The sequence below is a fragment of the Bombina bombina genome, chromosome 6 (genome assembly GCF_027579735.1).
Source record: "Bombina bombina isolate aBomBom1 chromosome 6, aBomBom1.pri, whole genome shotgun sequence".
Taxonomy (NCBI): Eukaryota; Metazoa; Chordata; class Amphibia; order Anura; family Bombinatoridae; genus Bombina; species Bombina bombina.
The window spans coordinates 239,650,445-239,663,370 of record NC_069504.1 but is presented as its reverse complement, the minus strand read 5'-3'; the positions used below and the strand labels follow the sequence as shown (position 1 = coordinate 239,663,370).

At 38.3% G+C, this 12,926-nt stretch overlaps 1 protein-coding gene across 3 annotated transcripts in view; it reads right to left on the bottom strand.

The window, feature by feature from the left end:
- Positions 1–12,926, bottom strand: part of OSBPL8 (oxysterol binding protein like 8) — a 760,079-nt gene that overhangs the window by 263,498 nt on the left and 483,655 nt on the right. For all 3 annotated transcript variants that reach the window (XM_053716764.1, XM_053716766.1, XM_053716765.1), the window contains one exon: positions 6,217–6,354. In XM_053716764.1, the coding sequence (XP_053572739.1) occupies positions 6,217–6,354 (138 nt within the window). The remainder of the gene's footprint in view (positions 1–6,216; positions 6,355–12,926) is intronic.

Below are 12,926 nucleotides of genomic sequence, written 5' to 3'. Positions count from 1 at the left end.
GTATTTACAGAGGCCAACAAGCAAATTCTGTAACCAAATTTAGTTTTTTTTCTCCTCCAAAACGCTGCAAATGACCTAAACCGGCTATTTGATTTGCACTAGGTTAATGAATTCACGTTCCTACTTCTTTAGGGATGGCAGACCAGCACAATTTTTACACAAAAGCAATTTGTGTCACATTAAAGGAATAGTGTAATCTAAATTAAACTTTCATGATTCATATAGAGCATGCAATTTATAGCAACCTTCTAATTTACTCCCTTTATCAATTTTTCTTCGTTTTCTTGGTATCTTTATATGAATGTAAAGCTTCAGAGCCGGACAATTTTTGGTTGAGCACCTGGGCAGCGCCCCAATCAGAAAGTGCTACCCAGGTGCTGAACCAACGATGGTCCGGCTCTTATGCTTACATTATTGCTTTTTCAAATAAAGATACCAAGAGAACGAAGACAAAATTAATAATAGGCGTAAATTTGAAAGTTATTTAAAGGGAAACTGTACCCAAATTTTTTCTTTTGTGATTCAGATAGCGCATGCAATTTTAAGCAACTTTCTAATTTAATCCTATAAGCAAATGTTCTTCATTCTCTTGGTATCTTTATTTGAAAAGAAAGACTGTAAGTTTAGATGCTGGCCCATTTTTGGTCAACAACCTGGGTTGTTCTTGCTGATTGATGGCTAAATTAATCGACCAATAAACAAGTGCTGGACTTTCTTTTTTAAATAAAGATAGCAAGAGAACAAATAAATATTAATAATAGGAGTAAATTAGAAAGTTGCTTAAAATTGCATGCTCTATCTGAATCACGAAAGAAAAAATTTGGGTTCAATGTCCCTTTAACACTGAATGCTCTATCTGAATCATGAAAGTTTAATTTTGACTGGACTATTCCTTTAACTCTTACATACTTTTTACAAATATATGGCGGCTGTAAGATAATCATTTCCCATGCCCGTTGCAAAGGTCAGCTGCACCTAAAATGTTCTGTTTTGATGAAAACAGTTTGTCAGCCTCTAAATAAATGGATTATAAGGGATTCAGGTAATCCTCTACCCCTTTAATTACACGGAAATGATACAATGCTGCTACTATTATTGCACTATGTTGGATTGTTTACAGAAAATACAACCATTGTTAGAGACTTTTTTTTCCTTTCTTTTTTTTTTAATAAGTGATGCAGAGGAAACAGGATTCCTCTCATGGAGTATTGCATAAGGATTATGCAATAGGTCACAAAACTGTCAGAATAAATACATCTATATATAAACCATACACAGATGGCAGCATACACAAGCTATCAGGACTGAAGACTATAATCATCTTTCTATATTTACACAATAGCAGAAAACGGTACAGTACACTGTGTGCAAAAAGTATCAAAAGCTCACAAATAACTTGAGAGCCAGAAATGTAAAGTTTGCAGTTCTTGCAAAAAAAAACAAAAAACAAACACAATTTATTAAAAAATAAACACTGCAATGTGTCTCATTAATGATTTAGACAACTTAAATTGAAATATATGGTATCCCAAGATTATAATTCATTATCATAATGCAAATATTTTGTGGGGGGGAGGGGGCTGTGGCTAAAAAGGTTTTGCTTTCCTTTAATAAACCAGTAACAAGGTGCTAACTCTTTGACATAAGTCATTGATAAATGATAAGTCAGTGTGGATGTCCTCATAAAATACTTATTTCATAGCTTCATCCTTTTCATTATGTTCGCATGAGGCTGCACAAAACGGATTTACCAGAACACCACAAACAATAACTGTGGCATGAAAAAACATTTGTTTTTAGATTTGCCTAGAAGATGTAGTATATGGAGGTTATATCATGCTAAGCCACAATTTGCTAGCTATTGACATCATTGCACAGAAGAGACATTAGCACTGGTAGCATCAGCTAGAAAAGGTAAAAAATAGTCTCAAGAGATTCCAGCACTGTAAAAGCTAAAGACATAGGACCTAAATTGACCTTGAGGTAGAAAAATTGGAACATGAGAAAAGGAGGTGTAATAATTTACAATGTCTATGACAATTCCTCATCAATCACGGCTTGTTAAATACTTATATAAAGGAAAGATATAAATAAGTATTGACAAGCTTGCATGAAACGGAAGAACCTTCCAGTAAGAATATTGAGAAAATATTTATTTTTTTAGCCTTATAAAATAATTGTATACATAAATGTACAGGTGGCCCTCGGTTTACGCCGGGTCAATTTGCGGAGTTTCAGAATAACAACCTTTTTTTTAGTCATGTGACTACTATTGAAAAGCTTTGGAAAGCAAAGTGCACTAATTAAAAACAGAATTTATGCTTACCTGATAAATTACTTTCTCCAACGGTGTGTCCGGTCCACGGCGTCATCCATTACTTGTGGGATATTCTCCTCCCCTACAGGGAATGGCAAGGAGAGCACACAGCAAGAGCTGTCCATATAGTCCCTCCAAGGCTCCGCCCCCCCCAGTCATTCGACCGACGGTTAGGAGAAAAAAAGGAGAAACTTTAGGGTGCCGTGGTGACTGTAGTGTATAGAGAAAGAAATTTTTCAAACCTGATTAAAAAACCAGGGCGGGCCGTGGACCGGACACACCGTTGGAGAAAGTAATTTATCAGGTAAGCATAAATTCTGTTTTCTCCAACATTGGTGTGTCCGGTCCACGGCGTCATCCATTACTTGTGGGAACCAATACCAAAGCTTTAGGACACGGATGAAGGGAGGGAGCAAATCAGGTTACCTAAACAGAAGGCACCACGGCTTGCAAAACCTTTCTCCCAAAAATAGCCTCCGAAGAAGCAAAAGTATCAAATTTGTAGAATTTGGCAAAAGTGTGCAGAGAAGACCAAGTCGCTGCCTTACATATCTGATCAACAGAAGCCTCGTTCTTGAAGGCCCATGTGGAAGCCACAGCCCTAGTAGAGTGAGCTGTGATTCGTTCAGGAGGCTGCCGTCCGGAAGTCTCATAAGCCAATCGGATAATGCTTTTCAGCCAGAAAGAAAGAGAGGTAGCAGTAGCTTTTTGTCCTCTCCTCTTACCAGAATAAACGACAAACAAAGAAGAAGTTTGTCTGAAATCCTTTGTTGCTTCTAAATAGAACTTTAAAGCACGGACTACATCTAAATTGTGTAAGAAACGTTCCTTCTTTGAAACTGGATTCGGACACAAAGAAGGAACAACTATTTCCTGGTTAATATTCTTGTTGGAAACAACTTTTGGAAGAAAACCAGGCTTGGTACGCAAAACAACCTTATCTGAATGGAACACCAGATAGGGTGGATCACACTGCAAAGCAGATAGTTCAGAAACTCTTCTAGCAGAAGAAATAGCAACCAAAAACAGAACTTTCCAAGATAGTAACTTGATATCTATGGAATGTAAGGGTTCAAACGGAACCCCTTGAAGAACTGAAAGAACTAAATTTAGACTCCAGGGAGGAGTCAAAGGTCTGTAAACAGACTTGATTCTGACCAAAGCCTGTACAAAAGCTTGTACATCTGGCACAGCTGCCAGTCGTTTGTGTAACAAGACAGATAAAGCAGAAATCTGTCCTTTTAGAGAACTCGCTGACAATCCCTTATCCAAACCTTCTTGGAGAAAGGAGAGGATCCTGGGAATTTTAATCTTACTCCATGAGAATCCCTTGGATTCACAATAACAGATATATCTTTTCCATATTTTATGGTAAATCCTTCTAGTCACAGGTTTTCTGGCTTGGACCAGAGTATCTATCACTGAATCTGAAAACCAGCGCTTGGATAAAATCAAGCGTTCAATTTCCAAGCAGTCAGCTGGAGAGAAACTAGATTTGGATGTTCGAATGGACCTTGTACTAGAAGATCCTGTCTCAAAGGTAGCTTCCATGGTGGAGCCAATGACATATTCACCAGGTCTGCATACCAAGACCTGCGTGGCCACGCAGGAGCTATCAGAATCACCGAGGCCTTCTCCTGTTTGATCCTGGCTACAAGCCTGGGAAGGAGAGGGAACGGTGGAAACGCATAAGCTAGGTTGAACAACCAAGGCTCCACTAATGCATCCACTAGAGTCGCCTTGGGATCCCTGGATCTGGACCCGTAGCAAGGAACCTTGAAGTTCTGACGAGACGCCATCAGATCCATGTCTGGAATGCCCCATAATTGAGTCAACTGGGCAAACACCTCCGGGTGAAGTTCCCACTCCCCCGGATGAAAAGTCTGACGACTCAGATAATCCGCCTCCCAGTTGTCTACTCCTGGAATGTGGATCCATGGAGATGCTACTTGTTCAGAGCGGCAAGGAGAATGACTGGGGGGGCGGAGCCTGGGAGGGACTATATGGACAGCTCTTGCTGTGTGCTCTCCTTGCCATTCCCTGTAGGGGAGGAGAATATCCCACAAGTAATGGATGACGCCGTGGACCGGACACACCAATGTTGGAGAAATAGCCAGTAGGTGGAGCTGTCCGCTTGTTTTGCAGCAAAGTTATGCAACTTAACAGCCTGAAATTGATCTGTGTACACAGAGCAGACATTAGCTATCGAGCAACCAGTTTTAGCAGCCACTTGCTTATTATCTTCCTGTCCAGCTGCTTGAGGTGAGGGTGCCTAACGGCTTATTAATCACTGCAGATTGAAATGCATAGAATAGGTGCAGACCCAATATTATCTAACATGCTAACAATGCAGAGAACTGATTGCAGAAAAATGCAAGTAAAAAAAACGTTTTTGTTCATTAAACTTAGTTTGATGATGATGCAGTCTGTTGTGTAATTATTTTATTAGGTGATGTTTAGCAAATGTTTTTGTTCATTAAACTTAGTTTGATGATGATACAATCTATATTATTAGGTTTATAACACTGTTTAGCATTTAAAGTCTTCATTTCAAAGCTTTAAAAATAAAATATTAGGTGTTACTTATGACAATTTTGAGAGGGGCCTGGAACCTAACCCCGGCGTAAACTGAGGGCTACCTGTATTTAAAATCGTCTAGAGACAGAAGTCTTGATATAGATAAATATTTTGTTAAAAACACTAAAGTCAAATTTAAACTTTAATTATTTACACAGAGCACGCAAATTTAAACAACTTTATAATTTACTTCTATTATCAAATAGTCTTTGTTCTCTAGGTATCTGTTGTTAAAAACTAGGGATATAAGCTCAGGTGTGTGCAAGTGTCTGGAGCACTATATGGCAGCACTTTTGCAAAAATATGATCCATTTTCCAGAGCACTAGATGGCAGAACTATTTCCTGTCATGTAGTGCTCCAGATGCCTAACTAGGTATCTCTTCAACAAAGAATATCATGAGAACAAAGCAAATTTGATAATAGAAGTACACTGGAAACCTTTTAAAAAGGTTATGCTCTGTCTGAATCACAAAAGAAAATGTTTAGGTTCATATAATCTCTTTTGCTATTTTCAATAGTTAGGCAATTCAACTTTTTTTTTATGTCTTTAACCTCTGAAAACTGGACTCTTTCAGCATTCAATGTCAGGAAACAACCCCCAGTATCTGTGACACAGAGGGGAAACTCTGTTCATGTTTCTTGGGGTAGAGCTACCATATTGTCATATAAAAACCATGCCACATATATGTAAAAATAGTGTCTGTGATGTTTCACAATTACTTTTTAACATTATATTAATATGATGATAATACGTACATTTTATTAGAGTATGTAATGAATATTTGGACACCTGCACATTGGCTAAATATGGAAGAAACTAGAAACATTGCCAAAAATGTTCAAAGAGAGCAAATAATGAATGTTCCCCCGGGCAGTATTCTGTGAAGGACGCCAGCAAGGTACTTATATACCACAGTACTTGGCAACATCTGCAATATCCTGTACTTGCAAATTAGAAACATCTAAAAATAAGAAGAACTGCATAAAAGAATACAAATACACAGCAATATGAGTCAAGGATGGAGACAGACAAACATCACAGCCTGTAACTTGCAGCAGTATAAAAGTCATAGAATAAGGTCAAGCAGATTGTAACATTATAATATCTACTCAGCCAGAAAAGCCAGGCTGACGTCGTGCAGACAGTGCATCACCAGATATAACAGTGGAGAATTCAAGAATTCTATTGATGAATTAGATTCCTTTACGACCTTCTCAAACAAAGTAGAGAACAGTACATTCAAATTTTCCAGGTTAAACTTCCGAACTATGCAGCGCAACTTTTAACGTCACAAATCACAATTATAGAACAGTTACCTACCATGACTGTGGATGATGCCCGGACTGAGTGTAGCTTGGACTAAGTCTTTGGTTGGGGAAAGATAGGTGTCTTTACCATAGCGTTGGTTCATCTTTGCCGGGAGAATCAGTTGAGGGTCATCGCTGTTTGCTACAACATCTAAAATTAAAAAAAAGTATAGGTATGTATGTACGTATACTATATGTATATATATGCAATAATCAATGCATCAACAATCAACATTTGAATAAAATCCATGGGAAAACATCTATTATATATATTACTGAACCTAAAGCTTCTTGTATTTATATCAAATTATATACTGGTTACATGTTAAGCTAAAAATGTTGACCTACAAGACAGCCAAGTTGGTTAAAATCTAGTTAATGGGAGAAGGGTTAAAGGGACACTAAACCCAGTTTTTTTTATCATGCTTCGGATAGAGCATGCAATTATAAGCAACTTTCTAGTTTACTCCTTTCATCAATGAATGAAAGCTTTGGAGTCAGCACATTTTAGGTTCAGAACCTGGGTTGCGCTTGCTGATTGGATGGTTAAATGTAGCCACCAATCAGCAAGACCAATCCAGGGTGCTGAACCAAAATTGGGCGGCCTCCAAAGTTTTTATTCCTGCTTTTTCAAATAAAGATTGCAAGAGAACAAAGAAAAATTGATAATAGGAGTAAATTAGAAAGTTGCTTAAAGTTGCAAGCCCTATCCGAAAGAATTTCATAAAATGATAAATATCTAGTGATATGGAGCTCATACGCATTTTCTAATAGTGTCTTCGGCTTTACTCACCACCTTCAGCTATTGCTGCAAACATTTACTGCTACTGGCTTAAAAATAGCCAAGGCCAAAAAAAAACTGCTTTAATAGCAGTGAAGGAAAAATGTATGGAGTTTCAACTAGAAAATCCATATAGCACACCGTATACTACTGTACACTAACAAGCAACTTTAATACCACTGCAAAAGAACATGCAACATTATACTACTGCACAAAAACACCCAACCATACACTCCTGCACAAGGAGAGGCAACCATACACTCCTGCACAAAAACACCCAACCATACACTCCTGCACAAGAACACGCAACCATATACCCCTGCACAAGAACATGCAACCATATACCCCTGCACAAGAACAGGCAACCATATACCCTTGCACAAGAACAGGCAACCATATACCCCTGCACAAGAACAGGCAACCATATATCCCTGCACAAGAACAGGCTACCATATACCCCTGCACAAGAACAGGGAACCAGATACCCCTGCACAAGAACAGGCAACCAGATACCCCTGCACAAGAACAGGCAACCAGATACCCCTGCACAAGAACAGGCAACCCTATACCCCTGCACAAGAACAGGCAACCCTATACCCCGGCACAAGAACAGGCAACCAGATACCCCTGCACAAGAACAGGCAACCCGATACCCCGGCACAAGAACAGGCAACCCTATACACCTGCACAAGAACAGGCAACCATATACCCCTGCACAAGAACAGGCAACCATATACCCCTGCACAAGAACAGACAACCAGATACCATTGCACAAGAACAGGCAACCCTATACTATTGCACAAGAACACGCAACCCTATACCCCGGCACAAGAACAGACAGCCCTATACCCCAGCACAAGAACAGGCAACCATATACCCCTGCACAAGAACAGGCAACCATATACCCCGGCACAAGAACAGGCAACCCTATACCCCTGCACAAGAACAGACAACCAGATACCATTGCACAAGAACAGGCAACCCTATACCATTGCACAAGAACAGGCAACCCTATACCCGGCACAAGAACAGGCAGCCCTATACCCCGGCACAAGAACAGGCAACCATATACCCCGGCACAAGAACAGGCAAGCATATACCCCTGCACAAGAACAGGCAAGCATATACCCCTGCACAAGAACAGGCAACCATATACCCCTGCACAAGAACAGGCAACCATATACCACTGCACAAGAACAGGCAACCATATACCACTGCACAAGAACAGGCAACCATATACCACTGCGCAAGAACACCCAACCTTATACTGCTGCATAAGAAAACCCAACCTTTTTGACCCTGCACAAGAGCACCTAACCTTTTAAGGCTGCAAAAGAACTAGAACACACAGCCTTAAATCATTCCAAAGAACACATCACCTTATACCACTGCGCAAGAACTAGAAAACACAACCATATACCACTGCAAGCACCACGCCACCTTATACCACTGCACAAGAACTAGAACACACAACCTTATACCACTGCACAAGAACTAGAACACTCAACCTTATACCACTGCACAAGAACTAGAACACACAACCTTGCACAAAGTTGTAAATAAGTCTCTGAAGAAGCAACTTGACTACAAAGAGCTACTACAATATTAACCTAAAACACCATTCTCCAAAGGACTCAGTAATTATTACCCAGGTGACTCCTACCTCATGTAGCTGCATCATATGCTTTCATCTGGACTCTTCTGCTTTTTTACTTCTCTTTGCAAACATACTTCTCTGAAACTATTGTACTCATATTGCAAACACAAGTTCCTGGTGGCTTATCTGAATTTTTTTCCACTTATTTAATTCTATATTTTTATATTAAGTATTATGTGAGAATATTCAATACCAGAAAGTTCAATTAATTCTGCCACAAACTCACTGTTTGGAACTATAAACAGATGAGAATAAAATCTTGTTTGCTTTGCTGAGACAACAATTTGTATGAGTTTGGCTTGAAAAGCATTTAACCAAATCCTGATGTATTTCTACACAAAGTGAAGTCCCAGAAATTGTAGACTTGACATAATAATTTTTTGAGCAAAGTAATTTAATTTAACATTATATGGATTGCTTACATTTTCCAATAATGAGAGAATTCTGCAGCTACCGAGTAGACACAAGCAGGCCCATTTATCAAGCTCCGTACGGAGCTTGAAGGGCCGTGTTTCTGGCGAGTCTTCAGACTCGCCAGAAACACAACTTATGAAGCAGCGGTCTAAAGACCGCTGCTCCATAACCCTGTCCGCCTGCTAAGAATACGATCGGGTTGATTGACACCCCCCTGCTGGCGGCCGAGCTTGTGAGCTGCTGGTGCAATGTTAAATGCGGAGAGCGTATTGCTCTCCGCATTTAGCGAGGTGTTGCGGACCTGATCGGCAGTGTCGGATCAGGTCCGCAACACCTTTGATAAATTGGGGCCATATACGTTATTGCAACCACTGTATATAGGAATCAATATATGACTTTTTATTTGATTATGCAAAAATAAAAAATGTCCTACGCTTGGAAATAAATGAGCCCCTTGCTTACCAGTATATTATACTCAAACACTTAGGGCCCCACTATCAAAAGTTGGCCACCAAAAATACGAAAACCCACAGTTAGCATCGCAGATATAGTCTTGGTGCAATTATAAAAGAAAATGGACTGTCCCTGCGAGTGGCGAGAGTTCCCTGTTATGTAAAAGTTTGCAATGGAGAACGAATTACACAGGCAGAACCTGACGTAATGTTTAAACTTAAGTATTACGCCTAACACAAATCAAGATACAGTGTTTTCAGTGAGCTGTACCTTAAAATCACTGCTATTTTCAAATGCATAGGTTTTTCGTTTAGAGCGATTGGTGTTTTGAGTATTTTGATAAAAGTTCATCAACTTTTAAGTTGCAAGAAAAAAAGTGAAATCTGTAGGGCGGGAAAGTTTAGATAATTACTCCTGGATTTTAAAGACAATTTCATAAACGCCCATGTAACTCCCACGTTCAGGCCATTTTCCGATAAAAAATAAAATTCTGCTTCTTATTTTGTAAATATAATTACAGGTATGCTCATACAGCGTGTTAGGGACCAGGGTCAGTGAAAACAGCCTTAAAGTGAAACAAAGCAGATTTAGCTTTCTTTTCACTTGCCAGTGTGTTAAAAAACTTGAAACCATATTTGAACTAACATATATTAGGTGTGCAATAGTGCGAAGTTTAGTTTAACACTAGCACAGTACAGTATTCAATTAGTATTTAATAAGAACTGTATATTACCTGTAAAACAAATGTGCCAGACTATTACACTGAGACACGGAGAGCATTGCAATGCTGTATAACAAAATGGTGCCAGTCGCCTTTCTCACAATCTCAAGATGATTACAGTTAGGGTTGCCACCTCAGCCATGTTTTCCTGAACACTTATGAGTTACACGTGCTGTCCAGCAGCCCAATGCATGTATCCCTCTGCATACCATGCAGCATGTGTAACTCATAAGTGTCCAGAAAAAAAATTGCTGGGGTGGTAACCCTAATTACAGTACCGTTTCAAATTCCTTGGAGGATGAATATCAGCTCCATATTAGCGCTGTAAAGTGAAGCACTGTAAAAGCAAGGTACACTTGTACAAATGTCTGTGCAAATTACTAGGTATGTTGTGCATATTTAATACAATTTATTCCTATGTAATTTAAAACGCAAATTTTGTTATGATTTTTTAGGCATCTAACCTAAACAATTTGATCCTGTGTATTTTTGTGTGAATGGTTCAATTAAATCGTTCGGTTTGATTTCTAAAATTACGATTTTCCTATACCAAAATCCAATATATACCCCTTAGTGAGACATTAGGATTTAATAAGTCTAATGTAACTTCAGCGATGACAAATAAGCAAGTCTTATATTTGTAGCATTGTCCAATATAGACTAACACCCTATTCCTGCCATGATTTTCTTTTTTTGGTCTAATGACCAACATTCTGGAGATTTAGTTACAGAGGAAATACAAACGGTGTGATTAACTAGACCTTAAAATAAAAAATTGTCTTCAAGTTAGTCTCTCACCAATAGGGTCTGCAAAAATGGAATCATCATCCAATAGAAAAATCATGTTGTTTTTTTAATTTTTATTTATTTTTTGCTAGATACCAAATATCATCAAGGAGGTGGATGATCCATGTTATCAGAAATTGTTAATTGTACAGGATACAATTGCAATGGTATATCAGGGACACAAGTGATTTTAAGATTCCTTAAAGGGACAGTCAACAACAGAATGTTTGTTGTTTAAAAAGAAAGATAATCCCTTTATTACCCATTTCCCAGTTTTGCCTAACCACGACAGTTATAATAATACACATTTTACCTCTGTAATTACCTTGTACCTAAGCTTCTGCTGACTGCCCCCTTATTTTATTTCTTTTGACAGACTTGCATATTAGCCAATCAGTGCTCACTCCGTGGTCACTTCACGTGCATGAGCTCAATGTTATCTATATGAAACACATTAACGAATGCCCTCTAGTGGTCAAAATGCATTCAGATTATTCTTATTATTATTCAGAAATTAGCATATGAACTTTCTAGGTTTAGCTTCCAACTAAGAATACCAAAAGAACAAAGCAAAACTGGTTATAAAAGTAGATTGGGAAGTTGTTTAAAATGACATGCCCTTTCTGAATTATGAAAGTTTTTTTAGAACTTGACTGTCCCTTTAAGTTTAATTGTTCTACATTTAGCATCAGTTCAGCTTCCGATAAAAAAGCAACGTTTACTATTTTATAGTTCAATTAAATCTTAAGGGACATTCTACTGAAAAAAGTTTACTGTTTAAAAAGATAATCTCTTTATTACCCATTCCCCAGTTCCACATAACCAACACTGTTATTTTAATACACTTTTTACCTCTGTGATTACCTTGTATCTAAGCCTCTGCAGACTGTCCCCTTATCTTTTGACAGACTTACATTTTAGCCAATCAGTGCTGACTCTTAATTTAACGTCACAGGAGTGAGCACAATGTTATCTATAGGGCACACATTAACTAGCAGTGTCTGTGAAAAACTATAAAAATGCACTGAGATAAGAGGTGGCCTTCAATGGTTTAGAAATAAGTTTGAGCCTACCTAGGTGTAGCTTTCAACAAAGAATTCCCATAGAACAAATCAAATGTAATGATAAAAGTAATTGTGAGGGTCTGCATTGTGAGCGTTTAATTTTGACTTTAGTGTCCATTTAACTTGTCAACTTTCCTTGTAATTTACTTCTTAAAAAGTGGTTTCTTTCAGCCACCAAAGAGTCTGTTATACAACCTGCATAATTCAGGATTCAAAAAGGTGACATTTTATCTAATGAGTGCTTGATCACTGCAGGAGAGATATTGGTCCCTAAATGGCTTTTTGTTTAACATTATTCATACAAATATATTTTATGGCCTAGTTAATAGAAAGAAAACATAATTTATGTAAGAACTTACCTGATAAATTCATTTCTTTCATATTAGCAAGAGTCCATGAGCTTGTGACGTATGGGATATACATTCCTACCAGGAGGGGCAAAGTTTCCCAAACCTTAAAATGCCTATAAATACACCCCTCACCGCACCCACAATTCAGTTTAACGAATAGCCAAGAAGTGGGGTGATAAGAAAGGAGCGAAAGCATAAAAAAAATAAGGAATTGGAATAATTGTGCTTTATACAAAAAAATCATAACCACCACAAAAAGGGTGGGCCTCATGGACTCTTGATAATATGAAAGAAATGAATTTATCAGGTAAGTTCTTACATAAATTATGTTTTCTTTCATGTAATTAGCAAGAGTCCATGAGCTAGTGACGTATGGGATAGCAGATACCCAAGATGTGGAACTTCCACGCAAGAGTCACTAGAGAGGGAGGGATAAAATAAAGACAGCCAATTCCGCTGAAAAAATAATCCACAACCCAAATAAAAAGTTTTAATTT